This window comes from Salmo trutta, chromosome 1, assembly GCF_901001165.1.
Source record: "Salmo trutta chromosome 1, fSalTru1.1, whole genome shotgun sequence".
NCBI lineage: Eukaryota > Metazoa > Chordata > Actinopteri > Salmoniformes > Salmonidae > Salmo > Salmo trutta.
The window spans coordinates 29645652-29665697 of record NC_042957.1 but is presented as its reverse complement, the minus strand read 5'-3'; the positions used below and the strand labels follow the sequence as shown (position 1 = coordinate 29665697).

The following is a 20046-nucleotide window of genomic DNA, read 5'->3' as shown; positions in this document are numbered from 1 at the left end:
TAGGTGGTTATATTCCAGCAATCACATCAGATATGCTTTGGCTTTACGGCTGTAAAGATAATCCAGGAATAATTGGAATAACCATGCCTAAGTATGTTGACTAGGTACCTAGTGAGTGGGCACTGACTGACCAGACTGGCTGGCACTCAGATAAGAATATGGGCACAGCTCTTGACAGGTAATGCTGGGAAGCATTATCTTGTATTCCATGTTCACAAAAGTAAACACAAGGTAAACATGGCACTTTGGCTGCACCCACTTTGGCTGCTATCAGTCTGGCACCAAGGCCAGGCTAATAGAGGTCTGTAGGCCAGATGAACAGCTCCTGCCTGTGGCCATTTTCCTCCACTGTCAGTGATGTGACGTCTCTGTCAGTCCCAGTCCCAGGCCAGCAGATGGATACGGCAGTGCAGGAGAGCAGTGCTGATGCCCCCTCTGCTACCCTACTCGATGACAGCACAGGTCTGTTGGAGGGGGTCACGCCCCCAGCCTAAAAAGGCAAAGCAGAATGCAGCTGGTGCGGCTAGCTCTAAGAATAACCCGGGCAGGCAGAGCAGAATAGCCTGGGTTAAGGTTACCTTGAAGCCCCTGTCCCGTCCTATGCTTCCTGATCTAAACCAATCATGGGCAGGGGAAACTTTTAGGCTGGATCCCGAACTCTCCACTGGCCGGCCCTGGAACCTTTTCCCTCGACTTTTTGCTCTCTTCCTGGACATTAACTGAACCTCTTCAGAGACCCTGAGACTATGACACTTTGATATATTTTAAATTGTGATTCTTTAGGGGGGATTAAACATCCAGTCCTGACACCAGGTGTAATATATTTAGGGTCTCTTTGCATGGTCCCATCCTCTCCTTGACGATCAGGACTCAAACAGGATTAGCCCTGAGGAGCTGCATGTATTTTCTTCAACACAACTCTGTTGCTGAAATTACATTTTCAAACTGCCATGACTGAGGGAGTCGAAGGTACAGTATCTACACAAGTCTAAGTATGTCATTACATTTTACTTCCTTATTATAGGTCATTTCATTTGTCATTTTAAATGTTTAAAAACGTGACATAGTTCTGCAGACAATTTAGAAGCTTCTGAAAAATAGTGGATATCATGACTGCATAATTGACTATTTGCTATGCAGCCTTGAAACACTTGTGACGTCAGCACGGCTTTAAGTATCTTGCACTTCACGTGCACAATCCACATCCATCATCGCTGTTACAACTGAGAAAACTTGACGTTATCTTACTTTTGGGAATCAAACTTAACGATTCTGTCTGATGTACATTGTTTTCCCTCAGTCTTACACGCCAGTTCCAATAAGAAAGGCTTGATTTGAAACCAACATGAGCCTGGGTGTAAAACCTCTATTCAACAGTAATTCAAATAGACCCAGAAGTGAATCAGAGTATATTTTGAGGGCACCCAGGAGAGGATAAGATCATATCAGTGTTTTGTTGGCTGACTCTATCAGACTGTATTACTGGCTCTCAATTACTGTCCTGAGATTAGTTGTCATGGAGAACTACTTAGGGTTCCCATGACATTGACGTCAACTTCAGGCAGCAACAGATCAGGAGAGAGGTAAAGTAGATGTGTTGAAGCGTACATTTTATTTTTTACAGCACAGCATATCTGCGTGATGCATTCCATCACTATCCCCACTCCACTACTCCTGGATTCCAGAATAATACAACTCTGTAAATGCCATTACTGTAACCCTGACAAACACACTCAAATGCACATACATAAACACACACACACACACACACGCACACGCTCACACACACACACACACTGTACTAGTCGCAGTATGACAGTATGTATTGTATTTTGTTGAATCAAAGTGAGAAGAAGCAGGGCATATGGTGTTTGTCTGCAGAGCCTCTTGAGTCAACAGATTGAGGGGACATGGGGACCCATAATCCCCCATTGCTGACAACAGGGTGCAGGCCATGGTGAAGACATCCAACAGGTGGCCTGAGCCATGCTGGGCGAATACACACATGCACTTATTCTCTTTCTATCTTTCTTTTTCTCTCTCTTTCACACTGACGACATACATACATTCATAAACATGCAACACACAAAAATCATGGGGGCTGGAGGAGCATTTCCGTCAGATACTATCTCTGTCATGGGCCGTCTAAGAAAACACACCAGAGACCCATGCCACCAGCAACAGCTTCTGTCTGATTTGCACCGACCTGATTTCACAGTATAAAAGCAGCAGATAACGTTTTAGAGACTGAACACTGCATTCTAACTATTGCACCTTCACAAGAATCAATGGCTTATTCTGACCTAGTCTGCCACATTCTGGTAAATCGATGAGCAGCCTTGTAAAATGAATTCCGCACATAAAGGTCATTTGCTGTGTTTGTAAGGAAGCATGGCCAGCCCATCTCTCTCCATTTAACATCAAATCAAATTGCCACGCTACAGAGATTTATATTCATTTAGAGAGAGAGCTCTTTGATGGCTAAGTCAAAAGATCACAGAGACAACACATTCCACACAAAAAATTATATGGATTCCTTTGACACTGTGTACCATACAGTGTAGTACCTTCAGTGTATAGCTATTCCCCTGTCAAAACTTGTCTCAGTGCAGTCTATTCATGAACTAACCCTTCACTGGGCCTTTATGGTTGGTTCAGCATCAGGCCAACAACCTATCTTTTGTCCTTTCTTCCAGCGCAATCCTTCACCACAACCATGGTCATTGAGAGCAAAAATGGAGAGGCAGGACACCCCCAAGCCAGGGTGACCAAGAGGACCGCAACTGACGACCTGTACACCACCTTCAGTTCCCCTATGGCCTGGATCCTGGTCGTAGCCCTGGTCGTCACCTGGTCTTGTGTGGCCATCGTCATGTTTGACCTGATGGACTACAAGGGCCTCACAGGTAAGTCCTGAACCTTTCCTTTCCTCCTATACTGTTCCTACCACCATGCATTGGGATGTTACTTATCTGTGTTTGGGTTTCGTTTTTGCTTTCTACCTGATACTTCATAGGCCTCGGTAGGTTAGAGCTAGGCTTCCTTTTTCCTTGTTTGGGCTCATTAGGATGAAAAGGGGCAGTAGTTTATGTGATGCATCATGCGTTGAGTAATCTTGGTCGTTTAGACTCTGGTTTTTAATGATGTGGATATAGATTTGATCCAATTTTATACTATTTATACAAAAGTATGTGGATACCCCTTAAATTAGTGGATTCGGCTATTTCAGCCAAACCTGTTGCTGACAGGTGTATAAAATCGAGCACATAGCCATGCAATCTCCATAGACAAGCATTGGCAGTAGAATGGCCTTTACTGAAGAGCACAGTGACTTTCAACGTGGCACCATCATAGGATGCCACCTTTCCAACAAGTCAGTTCGTCAAATTTCTGCCCTGCTAGAGCTGACCCGGTCAACTGTAAGTGCTGTTATTGTGAAGTGGAAAGGTATAGGAGCAACTATGGCTCAGCCACGAAATGGTAGGCCACACCAGCTCACAGAACGGGACCACAGAGTGATAGAAATTGTCTGTCCTCGGTTGCAACACTCACTACCATGGCCGAGCAGCCGCACACAAGCCTAAGATCACCATGCGCAATGCCAAGCGTTAGCTGGAGTGATGTAAAGCTCACCGCCATTGGACTCTGGAGCAGTGGAAACAGGTTCTCTGGAGTGATGAATCACGCTTCACCATCTGACAGACGAATCTGGGTTTGGCGGATGCCAGGAGAACTCTACCTGCCCAAATGCATAGTGTCAACTGTAAAGTTTGGCGGAGTAGGAATTATGGTCTGGGGCTATTTTTCATGGTTCGTGCTAGTTCGAGTGAAGATAAATCGCTACAGCATACAATGACATTCCAGACGATTCTGTGCTTCCAACTTTGTGGCAACAGTTTGAGGAAGGCCCTTTCCTGTTTCAGCATGACAATGCCCGAGTACACAAAGCGAGGTCCATACAGAAATGGTTTTTTGAGATTGGTGTGGGAAAACTTGACTGGCCTGCACAGAGCCCTGACCTCAACCCCATTGAAAACCTTTGGAATGAATTAGAACGCCGACTGCGAGCCAGGCCTAATCACCCAACATCAGTTCCCAACCTCACTAATGCTTATGGCTGAATGGAAGCAAGTCCCTGCAGCAATGTTCCAAGAAGAGTGGAGGCTGTTATAACAGCAAAGGGGTGGGGGGGGCAACTCCCTAATAATACCCATGATTCTAAAATGAGATGTTCGATGAGCAGGTGTCCACATACTTTTGTCATGTAGTGTAAATAGCACCTCTTCTAAGGTTTGATTAATAATTTAGCCTTAACCTTTAGCTTGGGTGAAACAAGTTCATAGATAATGGCTAAAACAGGCGATAAGAGAATGCAGCGAGCTCAGTGAAAGCGATAAGGCCCAGTAGCTTGTTGTTTCCAGGCTGGCACTACTTTATCCAACGGCGTGTGGGCTCTCAGGGTAGCCAGGAGCTCATTGTCTGGTTACTAATAGTACTGACAGTGACAAAGATAGATAGGGCATAGCATTGCAGTTTACTGGGCCTGGGCCCTATCTGCAGCAGTTGCTGAGAGGGTTTGGCAGAATTAGCCATGCCTCTCTCCCAGTCAAACAGCTTTGAGTCAAATAGCCAAATAGATTTACTGGTAGATTAGTTTTGAGATACATTGCTTCAGTCAGTAGGGATGTTATTGTATCACAGAATTATGATTGATATAGTTCATTACAACTGTTGCAGACGTAATGGTGAAACTCTCTGTAGAGGGAATGTGTAATGTATTGTGTTCTTTAAAGTTGTTTTCAGTGTGATTTTGTGGTTTAAAAATAAAGTTGTACAATGACAATTTTCAGTGTTTGAGAGTTTGCTGTTTGCCGATGTGGATCAGTACGTGAGAGAAATTGTCATTGGTGTACATGGATTCTTTCTCCATTTTCATGTCATATGCCATTCGCATTTCATTTCATGTAAAAGGTCTTCCATTTAAGACCTTGCACGTACATTTTTGAAGCAAACTTCAAAAGTGGCCACCATTGTCACGTACTGTAGATCCGATTAACTCACAAGTCACGATAGTCGTTGAAGGCTGACGTACTTTGGGGGCGTGGAGTCTAGTCTACCAACCCAAAGTCACGGAAATCACATGCACCTCACTCCCTGTAGTTATTCACTAGAGTTCCGTAGCGGCGTTCACTCTCTCATTTCTAATCTAGTTTCCTCCTCTTTTCACCCTGTCCATCCCCATGTGCCATCCTGTTCCCATCCAATAAAAAGATCATACATTATACTGTGACGACCCCTGTTTGCCACCTGGTAAAGACTCTCTGCCTGCAGTGTAGTGCTCATACCCATCTGTGTGTTCGCTTCCGCTCTGCTACTAACAACCTGCATGCTTTAATTGCTGACAGGGAGCAATTGTCACACACTCCAGTCAGTGTTGTGGTGCCTTGATGCTACGCAATAATGGATTCATGGACACATGGTCCATCAAGTGTTGATTCTGGTTCATTCAAGGCTGGACAGGTTACGTCTGGTACTAAGTGAGTCTGTACACCTTTTTCACACTAGTAGATTATCGCAGTTGAAGTGGACTATTTTGCCTAATAAATCTCACGGTAATACAGAGATACAGTGTGTCCATTCTGATGGTAACTCTGATGCCAACCATAATTGTACATACGTTCATAAAGTCAACCATAATCCCCCTATGGGAATAGTTTAGGGCCATAGCTTCTATGATAAATAATTCACTGAACTGACTTATTGCTGCTTTGTGATTGGAAAGGTATACAGCCTATTTAGTAGTCACTTGATGTGTCATTTAACTAGCTACTATTTACCTTTTTGTTTGTTTGTAGTTTAACAAAACATACTATAATAACGCCGTAGTGTGTAATGCCGTAGTGTGTAACATTAAAGTAACATTCATTACAAGAAATGTATTAATGTGTGTGTGTGTGTGTGTGTGTGTGTGTGTGTGTGTGTGTGTGTGTGTGTGTGTGTGTGTGTGTGTGTGTGTGCGTGCGCCCATGTATGTTTTCAGGCATTACTTGATGTCCAGTGAAATGTGTTTAGTGTATGAAGTGCTCATTTGTGATGAATGTGCTGTAGCTAACTGTACTATTTTAAGTTGGCTGTAGCATTTCCTGCGGCAGCCAATTTAATTTGACCAATTATTACATAACCAGAAAGCTTTAGAATGTATTGAGGCTCTATCACAGTACGTACTAGAATGTTTTGTGCCAAGTTAAGCTGTTTTGGAATGCCCAAGTCCAAAATTGGAAGTGCTATTCAATAGAAAGCTGTAAAGAATGGCGCATCAATTTCAGTGTTGCATGTTTTTTTGTGCCCTTACATAATTGAGCAAAATAGGCCACCACGATTATAGGAAAAATAACCATTACATTCACCTGAAATCAGTGCTTGACTTGGACTGAAATAGGTGCCGGTACTCATTTTGGGTGCTGGTACCGTTTATATTTAGTTGCAGGAATTCCTCAATATTTTTGAGATAATATTCGATAAGAGGTGCAAGAACTCAAGCAGAAGAATATTTGAGGTGCCAGTACTCAGTTCAGGTGAGCTTCTGCCCAAGTCAAGTACTGCCTGAAATCACTATTATCTTACTGTCAAGTGGTCAGACATTAGCTTTTTAGTCTGATTTATTTGACAGTGTTATTTAGCCATATTTCCTGGCAACATGATCCCAATTACTTGTGTGCCAATCGCTCCCATGCATCCGGCCTATGTTAACTTTCGTTGCCTTTCCCGTCTCAATTTATACACAATGCCTTGATGCTAACATCAATAATGACACATTGAGAGCATATCAGCTTGTGTTGGTGTTATTAACTGTGTGGTATTGAGTAATAACTCCTGCTGGCCATGGAGAATGCCTTTCTCTTTGATTGAGTTCTGCTTTTGAGAAGGATACACAAATCTGATGTGCTTTAATATTTATAATTGAATATTCTATGTTGCAGATAAGCCTGCAAGGAGAGATATAGATTTCCTCTACAATGCATACTACTGAGCATTGAATGTGGCCAATACCGAAGGTCATCTACGGAGGAATGACCTCCTGACCTCCTGAACCATTCCACATGGAATCATGGGAAGGAATTTGACGCTGTGGCCGTTTCTATCAAATCCTCTCAGCCGAGTCATAACAATACAAGAGTCTTTATTAGGTGTAGAAGTCAGACTGTAGCTAAACTATACCCTTGACCAATGTATTAAACAGTAGACGTATTCATTGATAGCAAAAGGACTGGGGTCACGGATCCCTAAATTAGATTAGGAAAAGGGGGGTTATGGTTAGCTAAGAATATACCAGGGGATACTGTATGGCACCAGGACAACACATGTGGAATGGGAGGGTGATAATCACCACACAAAACCATGGCACCATGGATAAACCCTTGAAAGGAAAAACAGGAGCTAAGTACATATTAATAAATTACTAGATTTCCAAAAAAGAACAAACACGTACAGTATAATGTAAATACCCATATGATATAAATCTTATATTGTCACGGTTGTCAAAAGGAGAAGACCAAAGTGCAGCGTGTGTGTCGTTCCACATTTTATTTAATCTGTGAAATTATGCAATACATCAATAAACTGAATAAACAAAACAACAAACCGTGACGCAGAGGAGAAACAAACACTACTCAAAAATAATCACCCACAAAACCCAGGTAGAAACACCCCTACTTAAGTATGATCTCCAATTAGAGACAAGGAGGACCAGCTGCCTCTAATTGGAGATAATCCCAAACAAACCAACATAGAAATACAAAAACTAGAACCTAAGAACATAGAAATAGAAAACATAGAAATACACAAAACACCCCCTGTCACGCCCTGACCTACTCTACCATAGAAAATAACATCTTACTATGGTCAGGACGTGACATATATAAGGAAATGGCCTTTGAAGCCACAATCTTTGAGGACAATGTGTAATCTGCACCACAGTAAATGTATGTAACCAACATGTATCTTAAAAATAAGTAAATTATCTATCAGGTATCAATCTGTTCCAATCGAAAGGGTTGGTAAATTGGTTTCTAAGACCACACAGTAATACCGAAAGAAAGTCTCATGTTCTTGCTTTTAAGAATCGGGTAGCTATATATAGCGCCAGGTCCCCTGTAGGATACTGAGCAGTATCACTCTGTCTCTCTCTATGAGGGATGGCTGTGTAGCTGGACGCCCTTTCTTAGACTGGTCCTCTCTGTTCATTTGAACCCCTCACTGTCAGAAAGGAGACTGCCAGAGACAGTGGAATTTACGGGAATAGCTAGAGTACCTGTCACTCATCATTTCAAATATTTATAGTACTGGACCCAAGTGCATATACAACATGGAGTTTTGGAATTTGTATTATTAAATGTTTTGTATTTTTGTAGACGGTGGTTAGTGACAGCAGATGTCTTATTCCATCCCCTTTTCATCCCCACCCTCATTAAATACTTTACTTTTTAAACACGTAAAGAGGTACAGTAACAGGGAAAATGCTAAATGACTTCAACAAGGTCACAAACTAATAGATGTGTGAAGCAAAAGGCTGTCTGCCCTGAGAAATTGGAAAATGTGAAATTACGAACCTGCCCATTACACAACCATTTAGTTGGACAGCAAATGGGTATTAAAATTGCACTTTTAATAAGATGCAATTTTTCCCACCATGACATTTCAATAAAGGGCGACACTGTGAAAATTAAATACTAAACCAACATTTTGGAACAATGGGCAGAGTGCTGGCTGTGAGGAAATGGAATTCCCCTTGATGTGCACTGCATAGCCTGGGAGGCGTCCAATTGGAGTTGAATCAATTCTATTGCCATGCCTCCATTGCTTCCCGTTAGAGAGAGGGGGTGGAGGGAGAGGGGGAGGGAGAGGCAGGGGAGGATAGGGAGAGCGAAAGGGAGGAGAATGAGAGAGAGAGGGAGGAGAGGGAGCGAGAGAGAGGGAAAACAGTGCTTCATTAGCTCCTTCAACTTCCTGCTAAAGAGGGACACCTGCAAACTGGAGCCTGACGGACGTAGTGTCAGAGACCTCCTGAATACAGGAATGAATGTGTTGCCAGGTGACATGGTGCTAGTTATACTGCCACCCACACTTCACTGGCTTCTCTAAACTAAACCCTCCAAAGTGTTTTGGAACAATCCACAGAGCCTTTCCATAATGAGGGACTTAGTTTGGAGGGTTGATTCCCTTTCCACTCCCAACTCCCTTGCCTTCTTTACCACTTCTTTCAGGTTAATATGTAATTTAATTCTGTGGATTTAGTTGCAGTCTCCATGCCAGGAATCAGTGTAGATAGAGGACAATGTGAAGGGTTCAAATGCACAAGCATTGAGGGATATATTTGTTCTGCTTTATGACGTAGGTTGAAGTGCCAATCAAACAAATGCCACTGAATTAATCAGTATTTCATTAGTATTCCTAGTTGGAGTCAATTTCACATTGTTACTCAATGCCATGAATTTTGATGTACTGCTTCAAATCACAGCATTATGTTATTGCACATTATTTATTGGAACAAATTAATCAAGTCAATGAGAATACATTTCAAATGAAAACATGCCAAGCACAGAGGAAGAACTTGTTGTTATAGCAGATTCAATAAAGAGTGAAAGACATACTGTGTTTGCTATAGTTAGAGCACAGCATGTTGCTGTTCTGTCCTGTTTCTCACTCCTATTGCACTATGGGTGTTTACTGTTTGTATGTTGATGTGTTCTCTACACTACGGCCATGCCGATCTTTGTTTCCATTGTGATGAACGTCTCTGTGATGACGTTGAATTCTTCTGTCGCCATACGGTGTTTGTGAATCGTGAGTAATTGTGTCTCTGTGCCATTGTTTCTTGTGGTAAGACTGTCCGGTTCTTCCTCCCAGAATGCATCACTCTGGAGTCTGTTCTCCCCGCATTGATCATGTGCATGTGATGGAGACTGTTCACTGTCCCTGTCCCTGTGCCACTGCTTATGTACCTCTCCTCCTAACAGGGGTCTCCCCACCTCCCGCTGTCAGGAAAGTAATTAAGGATGCAGGAAGGTCTAGAGGCAAGCCATTATACTACGCTTTTAACTTTGTCGTGCTGATTAGAGGCCTCTGAGGCCCTTAGTGAGTTTGGATTGACATACTGTAGCAACTAACTTTAAAGGAGAAGATAAAACAAATTAATTGAATAAAATTAAAGATAATACAATTGATTATAAGCGACTAATATAGCAAGTAATCAGTCCATTAACTCATGTTATGATAAATACCTTTGGATACATTTGAAATAAGCCTTTAGATTTTGTCTTTAGCGGAAACATCTATTTCTTCAGAATTGCATAGACAATTAATTCCCACATGAATATTTTCATTTCCAGGAACCAAAATGTTCCTTTGTTGAATGTGGCTATATCAACCGTGTTTCCTTAACCCACTCGGTCTGATTCAACACTACTATGGATTAAATAACTAAGAATCACTCTCTTCTGAATATCAGTAATGCTACTTTGATAATTGAGCACTAAAGAGCACTAAAGAGTCTAAAGAGCAATCTCTCTAAAGACCAGTCAGTCATATTCTGCTGAGAGTTGTCACTAACACAGTGCTGGGGTACACTACGCTGGCAGCTGTGTCTGACATGTCCTGTAGTGTGTTGCATGTTTACCTGCCATGGATGCCTTTTGCCTTCTGTATGTCTCTGCCTCTGACGAAATGGAAACGTCTGTCTCACGCGGTTTGCCTGCACTGCACAGCAGAAAGCTGTAAAGAGTGGCGCAACAGGTGGTGGTCTACACCGTATACTCCAGCAGACATGTGAAGTTACCCATTGGACCATGGATGGACAGAGGATATGTTATACTACATCACACTGGTTATAGTTTATTAGTTCCAAGCTATAGTTAATAGTCATGTACACATTCATCTTCATATCTATAGTCTCTATTGCTGAATTTGTTTCTGGGTATAAATTCCGTTGCTGTGATTTGCCTGTTCTCGTATTGTTCTCTAAGTGCAGAACATTTGAACGGTGTACAGTGTGATTGCATTTGAAAGATTAAGGACAGCATATTGTCAAATTACTGTTTTTGTCGTGTATAATATAATGCGGCGGTAATTAATTAGGTATTCCTTAAGTCTTTTGGTCCAGGTTTAAGTGTGTGTGTAGAGAAAGGGTGTATGTAAATGCATGCTGGATATATTATGCTATTAAACCTCGGCTCACACAGCCTGTTCACCACACTCTCAGGAAGCATTCAGCATATCAGCTCGGACCCCATGAAAGTGGTGAACGTGGCGGTGGAGGAGTCCACTGACTGGGGCAAACTGCTTCTGGCCTTTGTCTCCAGCCTGGTAGCACCCGAGGAGGAGGAAATTGAAGGTATATTTCACAAGTTGTCTCTTGAGCTACCCTAATAATAGATCAAACAACAGCAGCAACAGTAACATAATAAACAAACCACCATGGTATTTCAAAAAGAAAGAAAGGGCTGACCCACTGTGACTTGACGAGTCACATGGCAGGTCATGCCACATTCGGCGTCAAGCTGTTTGATTTATACCATTTCACTTCCACCATTTCACCTCTATAGGTTCACATATTCAGTTAATGGCTCCGCTGTAACAATTTAGCCCTTAAGTCTATATGGCTTAGGGTGTGATGCTGGATAAGTCTGGCAGATTGAGAACCTGTGAACCACAGCCAAGCTTCTTTCCAAGGCTAGCTTGTGGTTTAATAAACACTCAACACGCGACTGTGTATACCGCACATATCAACCCGAAACTGTTTATCATATCTCATAGTAGATGATGTATTGTAACATTAAATACAGCACCACGTCCACCCTGTACAAGCTAATGACAGAAACGTAGGAGGTGACACTCATTCCCAAATCCGAACTCCAAACTAAAGAACGGGACACTGTTTTCCAGCCTTTCACGCAGAAGGATTTTGAAGCGGAAGAACAAGGCTCTCGACCTGCAGCGTGATACCTTTAACTCCTGTACCACATTTGTGTGTGACTGTTCTAAAAAAAAAGAAAGAAAATAAAGTCATCCAAAGAAAGCAGAAATCACCTCTCTCTCTCATCAATCCAGTGCTTGTGTCTTTTCACCACCCACTGTGCTCGCCACGCTCACTTTAATGTGCACATCTCATCTCCAAGCTTGCTCCAAACCATCATTATCGACATTATACTCAGCAGTCCATGTAGTGTCTTCCACAACAGCATCAGCTCATACAGTTTACACTATGTTAGCTGAAGGATATCTGATATAGCCAAGATGCTAATCTCAATTCCTTAGTTAAGCCTAAGATTCAGCTGGGTATTAAATGCATTTTTACCAGCCTTATTGAAACAGGAAGGCAACTTGACATCAGGTATTCAATTACAATGACAACCTAGCGATTTACTTTTATAAGAGGAGCTCTAAGCATACCACAGTGCGGAGGACAACTACTGTACTACAGTTCAGGGACAAACTTCCTGCTAAACAGTAATGATTTGTGGCAGAGGAATAAACGCACATCAGTGTGATTTGGCAAAGCAAATGTATTAAGTCAATTTAGCAGCAGCACCACACATACGGTAGGCCCACAGCAGCCATAACTGAATCACAGTACAGAATATTAACGTAGGCAAATAAATGTAACTTACATTTGTTGTGCAGTAAAGGGAACGCAGAATTTAGGCACTGATTTCAGTCCCAATGAAGAAACCAATGTAGTTTTAATATGAACACACACATGAAATTAGAGCTCGAGTGAATCAATTAAAACCTACACAGATGGACTAACTTTATACAGGCAGCTGCTGCATTATTGTTGTTTTTATAAATCATACCATATGCCATTCATTACCAGGATGCACACACACTGTTATTAGGTCACTTCCATAAGGATGGTATTTCAGATGATAGTATTATGCCATCTGGGGATCAACAGTACCTCTGGCCTTAGAGCAGTGACCTTCTGCCTAGGCCAATAGAGTGCATTAAAATGTAAAAGGTACAGTAGGTATTGGGTAAAAACATGTATTAGGAAACAGGCATATAATGCACATTTGAGTTCATTAACAATACAAATGAACATACTGTATTGTATACATTCAGTATGACAGTAGCTTATCATCCAAAGGTGTCTGTCAGACAGACTCTGCATCCCTCCTTGCCTCAGTCATATTGCACTCACATACACGCACGCACACACGCAAACACACACACACACACGCACACACGCACACGCACACACACACATAACTGTGACCTCTGCTCCCTGTTAAATGATGGAGAGAGGGAGTCTGTGGAGGGGTGGAGGTGCAAGACAAAGGGAGATAATAGAGAAAGAGAGAAAGCAAGAGGGAATGGTCGTCCCACAATGGCTATGCATAGCTCAGTGGACTAATGCAGAAAGATGCTGACCTGCCTGGCGGTTTGACAGCTGTCTGTGAGTTACGACTCAAAGAGCAGAGACTATTTCGGTCTCACTTTAGAGTAGCTACTCTAAAACAGGCACGCTGTCTCACTGTAGCCTAGCCACTCTAACCACTCTCAGGGCACAGTATAGTTTCCAGGTTATGACACCAAAGCAATGCCAACTTCCTAATAGAGAATCATAGCACTAAATAAGAAATTATTAAATACATTTCTTCCCTGGCCTCAGGATAAGCTTTCAAATATTATTTGTTGCTTTAATTTATTTACACAACCTGGAAACTTTATCCCTCGGGCTAATGTGCTTTGAAAGGAGCTATATCTCAAACACATCCCCAAAACATCAAACACACCCTGGAGAATGAACATTTTCCTCTCACTTAACTTCTGAGAGAATTTTTTTTTTTTATCATAACGTGAATATCTGCTATTCACAGCTAGTGCCGGTTTAGCACAAACGAGGTTGGTGTATTTTAAAATCTCCTTTGAAGAATGGCTGACTAGTCCTATCGTTTCACTAAATCCACCTTTGCTCTGAGAGGCATAGTAAACAAATGTAGCCTGCTAGCTGTTGTTGCTGTTGTTGTGTAGCCTACAGTGCCGCCTTTCATTGAGTTGACTTGTACTCTTTAGCTCCTTAGTGATTTTTAAGAGTTGAGAATAAGCTGCCTGCAGCGGAAGAAAAACCTTTCTTCCACTCTGATCCACATTCATAATTGATTCTACCTTCATCAATGTTTCACAAGATCTATTTGGTTGGTTCCTTTGTTAAGCTGACATCTTTTTCGCCCATCTGCTATTTAGGTGAGCTACATCCGGTTAAGAAAAAAGGTTTGTATTCATGCATCTATTAATTTTGCCGTTTACTTATTCATCAATGTATTATAGAAGCTGTCTCCTTCATGCTCTGTACGCCACAGCTGTTAGGGAAAGGAAAACACCTCTTTGTCGAGAAACACTTCCTGGCTATAGTGCTATTGTCAGTCAATATAAACGCTAAATCTTCTGCCTGCTACTCTACATCCTGTTTCCTTAATTAAAGGACTGACACAAAGCCACAGGTTATTGCGAGGACGAGGGGCTTGGCTTTAGAGTTTAGCAGGCGTCCGCATGACCTGAGATAACAAAATTCACTAATCCGGGCCACTAATGACGCTTTAGAAGTGAAAGCCTTGTTTCTTTCAGCAAGAGCTTAGACGTGCCGCGCGATTAGTCAACTCCGTAACCTGTAGCTGAAATGCAGGGTCACTGCATGGAGTCAGACCTACAAGACCTACACCATTTGTAATCTGCTGTACAGATGTAGGATCTTAATTCGATCGCCCAGTTGCAGGAGAACTTTCCTGCAATGCAGGACATTTTAAAACTTGTAGTGTATTTGTGGTTTAAAAAGGCTTCTGAAGTTTGAAATTTCCACTTTGAAATTTCAGACTTGATTTTCGATCCCTACAAAAATGTCCATGAATTATAATCCACATAATAATTCACATTTCCGGTTGCTGCAGGATCCTGCTGTAGCAAGCTGGCTCGTATTAAGATCCTACATTTGTAGGGTAAGATATGCTGTACATGCTTGGCTGTGCCAGAGACCCTAACAGAATGTAGGCCTAAATCTCTCTTAACATACTGCTGTCTAATGCCTAAGGATTCTGCCCTTCTATCCTGCTCTATGGTATTTTGAAACCATTCCATTGCTTTTTTCCCACCGCTTATCTACACTCTGCCATTCCCCTCACACTCTTTAGAAGCCCTCACATCATTGACAAAACACACAAGCAAAATAAAAGATTGACTAATGAAATTATGCGTGTTTTTGTTTTTTATGACCTAATCAAATTTAAACATTTCAACATTGATTAATGTAGGTTAGCTGTTCCAAGTTTTAGGACTTGAAAAGGTGATTCAGGCTGAGGTTAATGGGGTAGATTTTGTGGAGTGTGATATTTTATGGATGTTCATCTTGGTACTTAACTGTAAAACCGTCCCAAAAGATATACGATGGTTTGTTGAAGAGGAACAAGTTGAGGCTGAAGGTACCATGGCCATGCTTTCCATGTTTATAGGTAAACATACATGTAGATGTTTACTATATGTAAACTTCATTAGATCTAATGTAGATCAACTAGAATAACAACGTAACAAATACATAAACCGGTAAGCACACTCAATGGTTATCACTCTAATCATGCTATTGCGCAGTGCTAACAAATGATTTTGATGTTTTGTGGCTTTGCTAAAATGCTTACTTTTCCTCCACATACCATCGTATTAACTTGGCTACTTACAGTACTTTAACTTTGTATCCATAGTCACACGTTGTGTACTTGTGAAGGAACGTGGATTGTGTTTTAACATTTTTTGTGTTCTAACCTCTTGCTGTTGGAATCCCCTTCCTTCCGACCTCATAGCTGCATTCCTACCGTCCAGAAAACAAGGTCTGTGCCCTCCTGTTCTTTATATGATGCTCATATTGTAAACAAATTTGTCAGGAAATAACATCAGGCATGTGATGATGATTGATACATCTTTTTGATGGGAGTGAGGCATTTTGCTGCATGATGTAAGTGGTTATTTGCGCTGTCGCCGGAGCAACTTTTGGAAAATGGGTGCTGTCCTGTCAATAATTGCTATGTAATGTGATATTACTAGCCTGTACCTGTGTGTAACTGCTGGCTCTATTTCTTCCCAGACACCGTAATTATACTCCCAGAAGCTATTCTAGACAGCTTGTCCAGTTGCCTAAATTCATGACCACTGTAATATATGGTCATTACATGTCTTCTAGATGTTGATTTTGTAGTAGTACAATAAAATTCCGTGAATACACATTTCAACTGTCGTAGTCGATTGCAGTTGTTAAATAGACCACTACAGTTTCTCTCAATATATTTTATTATTTGGTAGTACTATGGTACAAATAGTATTAATTAAGAACACAACTAATTTGTGTGAGCATGAATTCACCAATACTGCATCTTGTAAACACGTGTTTCAATGTGCGTACTGCCCTGCAAACAATAATGAGTCTTTAGGACGTCCCTAGGACATTATGAAATGGCCGCCTAACGTCTTCGCGACGTTGTGTCATGGTCCTGTGGAGGTTTTGTCTAGTTCCCGATTTGTTCCGAGGAAGTCCCCAATGATGTTTATAGGACGTTCTTAGAACATTTTGTCATGGTCCCCTGGATGTTTTTGTCTACTACCTGGTTAGTTCCGGGGATGTCCCCATGGACGTTTATATGACGCTCTTAGAACATTTTGTCATGGTCCCCTGGATGTTTTTGTCTACTACCTGGTTAGTTCCGGGGATGTCCCCATGGACGTTTATATGACGCTCTTAGATCGTTCTGTCATGGTCCCCTGGATGTTTTTTTTCTGGTACACAGTTTGTTCCGGGGATGTCCTCAAGGACATTAATAGGATTCTCTGAGAACGTTCTGTCATGGTCCCCAGGAGATTTTTGAGGAGTTCCCGGCTTGATCAGGGGACGACACCTGATTCTTGCAAAGGAACGTTCACACCTTGTTGCTGTTTTTACTGTTGTACCCCGTCAGAACCTAAAATATAAGCTTGTTTTTCCGCCAATGTTTGTAAACAAAGAACATGTAAAGAAAACACTATAAATGTAAACAAACACTATATTGCCTCAAAACATGGTTAAACCCCCCAAAGGTTGATGTCCATGCCCCTGCGTAAATCTAATTAGCATTAAAAAAAATCCCCATAACAATCCAACAGCTAAAGCTAGAGATATCTGTTTAGTGCATAAATAAGGGGTTAAATACATGCCAAAAATATATCTGATCTTTCTTATACCTCTCAGATATAGGACAGACACTTCAGAACAAACTTCCTTTTGATAGTTTTTGGGGGCTATCTGTTGTTCCATGTAGTGAATCGGTTATTCAGTGCGTTTGTATGGGCTAAAAGCAGTAAGCCATAATATTTATTTTTGATACTTCAAGGGGTCTTAAAATTCGAAGTGAAATATCAAAATTATCCTTGGCATGACCTTCTTAAAACAATTCCATATAGTTTAGTAGAACCCCCGCCATGGATGGTCAGTCCTTGCACACATAGCTCTGTCTATGAATTTGAGAATGATGAGATTTCTCCAGCCCCAACCCTCAGCTCTTTACTAAAACGGTCTTGGGAGGAGGCTTTGTTATTTGTTTTCTACTGCTGTTTGCTGCTTTAATTCTTGACAGGACTTTGTATTGTTTGGTTTTGTTCTGTTCTGGGGGGTTTTTGGTCTGGGGTTTTAAACGTTTTGGATTGCTTTTCATACCCAACATCAGGTTCATAACCATGAGAGTATTCTCCCTCACTACCACAGAAAATAACAACTCTTCACTGACAGAATTACTCTTTGTGAATTGACCATTTCTAAACTATTATTTTCCTCAAACAAGTCAACATCTGCAAGTATAACTATATATGCATTTGTCATTTTGTATGGAGTCAGTCTTTGAGGTGTCATGCACGGAACACTGTCATTATGTTTACGCCACTGCTGCAATGTACAGTAATGTAGAGAAAGCATTATATTGGCCATATTCATGATATGGAATAATGATAATGGTAGCACAGCACATACACACTGAGATATTCATGTATTGTAAACTCACTACTAGGTGTATATGGCTCAGGTGAGCAGAGAGCAGCTTGTCAGGTGTAAGCATTATGAGTACACAATAAAGATATTGTGTTAATTGTGTTGCAGTGTGTTGTGTTGTCTTGAAAAGAATGAATTATAGGCATTATTGTTACCTTTTTGGTTACGGCCCACTGCACTGAATGTCACTTTTACGCTGTTAATTCTGTAGTTGCAGGGATGTTTGCAGAGGAAAAGGAACCAGTTGTGGAAGTAGAGGAGGAGGAGGAGGAGGAGGAGGAGGAAGAGGAAGAAGAAGATGATGTAGATGAAGTGGAAGATGAGGAAGAGGATGGAGAGGATGAGGATACGGAAGAAGAGGATGAAGATGAGGAAGAAGATGATGAGGATGAGGAAGGGGAAGAGGAGGAAGAAGAGGAGGAAGAGGATGAGGAAGAGGAAGCAGCAGCTGAGGCCGAGGTAGATGATGATGATGATGATGATGATGACGATGATGATGATGATGAAGCAGATGAAGAGGACTCTGCTGCAGCGACTGAAGAAGATGATGATGAGGACGAAGAGGTGGCTTCAGAGGCTGATGATGAGGAGGATGATGATGAGGAGGAGGAAGAGGCTACTCCACAGGCTGATGATGAGGAGGAGGAGGAAGAGGCTGTTCCACAGGCTGATGATGAGGAGGATGATGATGAGGAGGAAGAGGCTACTCCACAGGCTGATGATGATGAGGAGGAGGAGGAGGAGGAAGAGGCTGCTGCAGCTGATGAGGTGGCAGAGGAAAATGAAGGTGAAGATGAAGCTGCTGCAGAGGTCATTGCTGAGATTGATGAGGATGAGGGCCCCATTCTGATTGATGTTGATGACACAGAGACAGAAACCTCTGCTGGAGATGATGGAGAGGAGGATGACACCATAGCTGAAGATGAAACTGAAGCAATTACAGATGAGGATGTCAGTGATGCTGCTGCTGCTTCCACTGATGATGATGATGATGATAAGGAAGCGGATGAAAATGCTGTAGCTGGTCCTGCTGCTGCCAGTGATGAAGCCACAGATCATGCTCCTGTTTCGACTGCTGCTGATGATGATGATGTTGATGAAGAAGATCATAGCATAGATGTTGACCAAACACATGACGATACTAAACCCATTGACCTAGAAGATGACGATGATGATATCAAAGTTGATCTTGCTGATAGTGAGGATATTGATATCTCAGACACATTAGTTGAGGATACAACTGATGACTCTACAGATTTAGAGGACACTGATGATGACGATGATGGCAAAGTCAGTGAGGACAATGGTGCCGTCGTTGATGACGATGACGATGACAAAACAGTCGAGGATTCAGGAGAGACTGCTAGAGATGTCGCAGACATTTCTGATGACACAGAAGATGATGATGATGATGATGAGGATGAGGTGAAGGATTCAGCTGAAGAGATCGGCAAAGAAGATGACGATGAGGATAATAAAATCACAACAGAAGCCTTTCATAGTTCAGCACCTGAAGAAGATGATCTATCCAAGGATGATGACGATGATGATGATGACATTGATGACCTTCTTTTGACAGGTATTGACCAATAACTTTCATTACACTGATGTTTCATCATCATGCATAACCCTTATACCTGTGTAGTAAATGAGAAAGATAATATCATTAATACATTTTTTATCAACTAACTGGTCAGAATTAAAACTAGCTGTCTGTTTCACAGGGTACATTATTGATATTACCATTCATGATTAGTACCGGACTGAAGTCTGATATACAATATAGATAAGCATTAAAATGTGTCTGTATATTACACACTATTTACTGATCCATAATAGAACAGTCTTAAAACAAAAGCTTTCTTAGAGTTACTGTCACATTATACAGCATCGCAAAAATATATATTTTTTTATCCATGAGTGGTGGTTGGTGATTTATCATGGTGTTAGTCCAATAATGAATACATCTTGTTCCTGGTATCAAGGCCTTC

General features: G+C 41.6%; 1 protein-coding gene across 1 annotated transcript in view; it reads left to right on the top strand.

Moving 5' to 3' along the window:
- Positions 1-512: 512 nt before the first annotated feature.
- Positions 513-20046, top strand: part of trdn (triadin) — a 47740-nt gene continuing 28206 nt past the window's right edge. The window contains exons 1-9 of the mRNA XM_029749622.1: positions 513-969; positions 2697-2906; positions 5272-5310; positions 10017-10073; positions 11258-11389; positions 14245-14271; positions 15432-15503; positions 15849-15875; positions 18267-19634. Of these exons, the coding sequence (XP_029605482.1) occupies positions 951-969; positions 2697-2906; positions 5272-5310; positions 10017-10073; positions 11258-11389; positions 14245-14271; positions 15432-15503; positions 15849-15875; positions 18267-19634 (1951 nt within the window). The 5' untranslated portion in view covers positions 513-950. The remainder of the gene's footprint in view (positions 970-2696; positions 2907-5271; positions 5311-10016; positions 10074-11257; positions 11390-14244; positions 14272-15431; positions 15504-15848; positions 15876-18266; positions 19635-20046) is intronic.